This window comes from Tripterygium wilfordii, chromosome 5 (genome assembly GCF_013401445.1).
Source record: "Tripterygium wilfordii isolate XIE 37 chromosome 5, ASM1340144v1, whole genome shotgun sequence".
Classification (NCBI taxonomy): domain Eukaryota; kingdom Viridiplantae; phylum Streptophyta; class Magnoliopsida; order Celastrales; family Celastraceae; genus Tripterygium; species Tripterygium wilfordii.
This window is the reverse complement of record NC_052236.1, coordinates 11,916,150-11,922,267: the sequence shown is the minus strand read 5'-3', so window position 1 is coordinate 11,922,267 and position 6,118 is coordinate 11,916,150. Positions and strand designations below refer to the sequence as shown.

Sequence of the window (6,118 nt, the reverse complement as noted above, 5' to 3'; positions counted from 1 at the left end):
AGGATAAATTTGTGTAACATGGGCATTTCTGCTGACGTGGAAGGTGACGTTTCTGCTGACGTGACATATGATGTGGGCCCACTTAGCCTTTGATTCTGGTGTGCTTATGATTTAGGATTAAGACCCAATGTATAGGCCCAAGACCAGTTAGGCGACAGCATGGCATCATAGCAGGGTGAAAGTGCTGGCCCATGGGAATTATTTATCTGTCCAAAATGCCTCCTATTTTTGGGCGTAGTGGGCTGGGGTTTTTGGGCCAGGGTTCTGTATTTTCTTTAAAGAACGATTGGATTGGGCCACTTTTTGCTAACTCATGCACTATAAAATCATGATGTAACACGGTTTTGAGAGAGAATTGGAGCCCCTCGTAGCTTCAATTTTAGGCCCAGTAATAATGGCTCCACAAAAATTCATAATTATGTGAGGTGTTCGGACAGAAAAAGAGGGCCCATATTTATGCCCAAAGTGGCTATGATAGGCCAAAGAGGCTACATGTGTTTGGTGTATGTCCAAAAAGACCATACAAATTTGAGGCCCAATATGATCCATAATTAGAGAGTCTTGTGCGAGGGGAGTGTTGGAGGCTCACATTGAAAAAATACAAAAAATTGAGTGGTTTACAAAACAAGTGTATGGACCGAATTCACAAGTTATGTTTTTATGAGAAATAATCGGTCACCCATCTACATTAGTTGTAAGCTTGATTTTAGGCAGAGTAACATGGGCTCCCCGAATATTCATATCACTAGGCCAAAAATATTTTCTTTAAAAAAAATGGATTGGGCTAAAGCTTTACTGGGCCAAAGCCCATTTTAGAAGATGTCAAGTTTTTACAAAGAAAATTGGGAAAATCATGGGCCGGTACCAGTTTAGAAACTTATGGACAAATAAGTCCAGCCCAAAACAGCTTATCCCTCTAAGGTCCACTTCTTGCTTAAGTACAATTTTACCCTTGATTTTACTCCAAAACCACGAAAGGGCAAGTTTTCAGCCCAAACTCATTTTAATGCCAGGCTTCAGTTGGTTCCCCTCCAAACTCTGCAATACTTATGCTCGACCCCAACAATAACGCACAGAGCAGGTGCCTTGCAACAAGAGCAAATATGTCCAAACAATAAACTCAAAAACAAAAACGTCTGTGTTCCCCTTTCGCATTCCCCATTACTTGCCTATAAAAAGAAAACTCAGCTCCAATGAACTAGTCATACTTTCTGTCCTTGAGAACCAATCATTTTCTACCTATCCACCAATGACTTTGAAAGGGTCGTGTGGGTACTGATCATTGACAAAAGGCCCATCTCAAGTTCTCAACTACTGGACAACAATAATGACCTCAATAAGAAATCAGGCACAAAATTATAGTAGTATATAAAGCAGCAACAGTATCAGAAGTGCCATCTATCTTGAGTCAATCTGGCTTAGAAAAAGAACTTACATGGCACAAGAATTGTACTTCACGTCCACTGGAACCTCGGCAGCAAAGACATGCACCATCCTTCAATTGGTCGGTCAATTTTACTGTTTCAAAACAGTAACATTGGTCAGTCAGTATTATTATTTGGAAAAAATTTCAGATCCGACCAATTTTGGTGGTTGTTCGTCATACCACCATCACAGTTGGACTCCCCTTACTGATACACACAATGCCCAACCAGGTACGGCCTAAAACGGCCACCGGATATGGCCGTTTTAAAACAGTAACATTGGTTAATGTTACTATTTCAAAACAGTAATATTGGTCAGCCAGTGTCATTATTTGGAAAAAACTTCAGATTCGGTAGATTTCGGTGGCGGTTTGTCATACCACCACTACCGTTGGACTCCCCTCACTGAGACCCACAATACCCAGCCAGTTGCCGCCCAAAAATGGCCACCGGATATGACCGTTTTAAAACAGTAACATTGGTCAATGTTACTATTTCAAAACAGTAACATTGGTCAATGTTACTATTTCAAAACAGTAACATTGGTCGCCCAGTGTTACAAATGTTACTGTTTCAAAACAGTAACATTGGTCGGCCAGTGTTATAATTTGAAAAAAAAACTTCAAATCCGATCGATTTAGACGACAATTTGCAATACCATCATCACCATTAGACTCCCCTCATAGAGACGCATAATGCCCAGTCATATTTGGACCAAAACGACAGCCATAAAAATATATGAGAGAGAGAGAAAGACGTAGTAAAGAGAGATGTAGTAGAGAGATAGAGAGAGATTCAACAAGAGAGAGAACGTTTTTGTGATGAGAGAGATGTAATAGGAGAGATAAAATTATTGTGATAAGAGAGAGATGTAGTAGAGAGAGAAGATATAGTGAGATAAGAGAGATATAACATATAACAAGAGAAAAAATCATATTAGATCTAATCCTCTTTGAAAAAGAGCAAAAAAGGAATAAGATAAAATTTAAATGATTTAAATATTATTAAAAATAAAAATGGACTTATGAGGGATAAAGTTTTTTAGAGTGGACCTAGATGTCCAACAGTTTTGAAAGTGTATTAATATGTCATTTTCCAAAGAAAATAAGGGCAAATGGAAATTTCTAAATATGGAAGATAATCTTGAATTAATGGAAAATTATCAGACTTATATGATCATATATATCCTGGTTTGACCTAAGATAAGAATAGTTGGGAAAGTCAACATTCTACTTTCTATATTATATTAATTATTTACCACAAATTTCATGGATTATTTTCTATGCAAGATACATATATCAGATATGACATATGCCTTTGTAAGTATATATATATCTATTAATATGTATATACATGAATTACCTTATAAATATAACCATTTATAAATTAATTTATTGCATAAAAATAAAATATATATTTACCCAATAAATAAATTTCCTTATAAGTATATATGCATGTATATCTTAATATTTTTAAGCCTCAAAAACAGCTTATTGGTGCATTAATTAGCATCATTTTAGTCAAAATCTGACTTTCTAGGAACCTTTTGTGGCATGAGGAGGATGGGCGCAAACCCTAATTAAACTAGCTAATATTATATACATTTAATAATAAGTAACTTAAATTTTTTGGCTTCTAATTATTATTGATTAATTTCCATTGTATGGACTATATGATTGAATTTCTTTGAAAGGCCGTCAATTAAGCTAAATCTATATGCTCTTTTTTTTTTGTAACTGAGAACGATGTCATACAATAAGTTTGCCCTTTGAACAATTGACTTAGATCTAAACTTGTGTCGTTAGGTCCGCGTGTACAAAGTTTCCCACTTGATGACAGGATAAGTTGGGTCAAGGCTTTGCTTGTGGCCAAAAAGGGTATTACTCTCAGCGGGAATTGAACTCATAACCTCCAAAGTCCATACGATTTGGATCTAAAGAAATTCACCAATTAGAGTATCACCCAAGTGGTTCTACATGCTCTTGTTTTCTAAGATAGATGAAGTACTATTTGATAAAATTAGAAGAAAATTAGGCACATATATCCCTATATAGAAACCCATTCATACATATATATCAAGATATGGAGTCGATACGTTGGTTTCACTTGATTATCTTCATATTTCAAGCCAATAAAATTAAATCTTGACTATATTACTTACCATATATAGTGGATTTAGAATTAAATATTGCTCATACTATAAATACCTGCCTTCACTTGCTCTTATTCCACACACAAAACAAGATTTTAGTCCAAAAATGTCTGACCAACTCCCAAGCAAGGGTGTCCAAGCTGAAATCATGAAGAGAAATGCTGCTGCTGAAGAAGAAGAAAAACAGCCAATTCCTTGTCTCAGTCTCAATCTCAATCTCTTCAATGACCGCAACAGCAATGGCGCTGCGCCTAGGAGAGAACTCAATCTATTGGGTCATCCTCCTCCTCCTGCTCCTGCTTCTACTTCTATAGTCATCAATGAACCCGGAAATGAAGTTCCGGGTAATTTGAGGGCTTCTGGTGGTCAGGATGGGAGAAGCTTTGGTTGCAAGTACTGCACCAAGAGATTCACCAACTCGCAAGCGCTTGGCGGGCACCAAAATGCCCACAAGCGCGAGCGAATGCTGGAGAAAAGGAAAAAGGGAATGAAGATGGCGTTAGGGCTAATCGATCATTACCCTAATTTTGATTTCTTCCCTTATCATCATCCATCTATGGTTGCTCCAGTTTTCCCACCTCCTTTTGCTTTCAACAGGTCATCTTCTCTTGGTGTTAACATGAACTCCATGATCCACAAACCCTACCCTTCTTCCTTTAACCCTAATGGCCATGGACATGGATATGGTGGCTACAATGGGTTCCAAGGACCTGCTGCTTCATTCTTAAATCATCATATCCCCATGCATGATGGCCATTGGGCTCCCACCGCTGCAAATCCATCGCTTGCGGCTATGTCATCTGCCGGCTTCAATCGCAGAGATCTTCAGTTTGGGAATAATTCAGAGGGTGGTGCTTAATTGGCCTAGAAATTAATCTTGGTGCTAATAGGAAGAATCTTATGTTTGATTTTGATTTGCTAATAGAAAACCTTGTTTAACAGGAAGAACGGCTCAGTTTCATAAGGAATCATATGTTGATCTTGGTCTGAAATAATCATGAGTATGTTTAGGTTAAATTCTTGATGTCTTTTTGATATTTGCGTTACTATTTGATTAACATTTTTTAGAGTTATAGCTTTAAAATCCGTCTTACTAAGTCAAGAAATACTTAAGCTTATAAAATGTCCATCAAAATTTTATTTTATTTTAACAATGTAAACTTTTCTCAACAATATGTCATTATACTTAATTGTGGTTATATATATAGCTACCTGTGATTGTTTATTTTTACAACAAAGTCAAGTATTTATGGTCAAGTGGGTTATAAATTGTTTGTTCTTCGATGACGACATGGATACTCTTAAATATCAAAGGTACGTGTAAATATCATCAGCATGCATGGTTGAAAAAGATAGTTGACCAATGAGAGCTGGTTTGGTTAACAATCGACTAGATTAGACATATGTGTGTCCAATGTTCGATTCCAATGTGGAACATATTTCTCAGAGGTATTTCAAAAAAAAAAACAGACGATACGTGCAGGTCGAACAATGATGTCTAGAACAAGCAGCGGGTAGGATTAGCCCAATCCATTTCAGGAATTGTTCACGCTCTAAGTCTAAGGGGCGCGTGATTTTATCCTTCAAAAAAGTTCTCAAGTGTTTTAAAGTTGGGCATACATTAATAAATCACATTATATTGTTAGCTAACACCAAATAGATGTGGGACTTTTTACAAGTCTAACACTCCCCGCAGTTGTGGTCTTGGCAATACAAGACCCAACAAGTGAACAATATGAGAGGTCATTAGAATCTAGCTAGCTTATGCTATGATACCATGTTATAATTTAAAGAAATATTGAAAGAGATGAGAAGAACGGGGTGAGAGAGGTTTATGCCCTATCCACTTGAGGTACTGTCCACACTAGGTCTAAGACTCGCGTGGCTTTATCCTTCAGAAGGCGTCTCAGGTGTTCAAAATTGGGCTCGCACTTATAAACTACGTACATCATCGGCTTAAGAAACTTTTTACAAGTCTAGTTGAAGGTTTCAACCATTGTTATAATTATAATCTAGCTTTGGTTTTTAATAGTCAAGAGACTTTTGCATATTAAAAGTGTTAAGATAATGCCATTTATAATTTTCTATCTCCTGAGCAGACTAAGCAAAGTCCATGCTTTAAGTCTATATAAACCAGTTAAGCTTACAACTCAAGCACATTCTTGTTCTAAACAAGAAGAACCAGGTATTATCAAATACTCTGTTGGTGCTTCATTATAATGTATATACAACAGTCTTACGTACGGATCCTAGTGTTTTCTTTGTCACAGCTATCCCAAATCCTGAGATGGATGCACATAACATTTGGGATAACTAAGACAAAGAATAATACTGACATCCTTAGCATTTTCGATGTATATATATATATATGGTCTATATAATTTAATTTTCGATTCATTTTGTAGAAAGATGAAGAAGCCATTTCTCAGAGCCATTGTTGCAGGATCAATTTTGCTATTGATCCTTGAAGCCACCATTGCCAGGAAGTTTGTGGTGGAAGATGAGATTGATTCCAAGCACATGTTTGGCACAAATCAAGGGA

At 36.7% G+C, this 6,118-nt stretch overlaps 1 protein-coding gene across 1 annotated transcript; it reads left to right on the top strand.

The window, feature by feature from the left end:
- The first annotated feature begins 3,682 nt into the window (after positions 1 to 3,682).
- LOC119998637 (zinc finger protein 6-like) lies at positions 3,683 to 4,435 on the top strand. Its single transcript, XM_038845973.1, has one exon. It carries the CDS (start codon positions 3,683 to 3,685, stop codon positions 4,433 to 4,435), a length of 753 nt encoding a protein of 250 aa, XP_038701901.1.
- Positions 4,436 to 6,118: the final 1,683 nt, after the last annotated feature.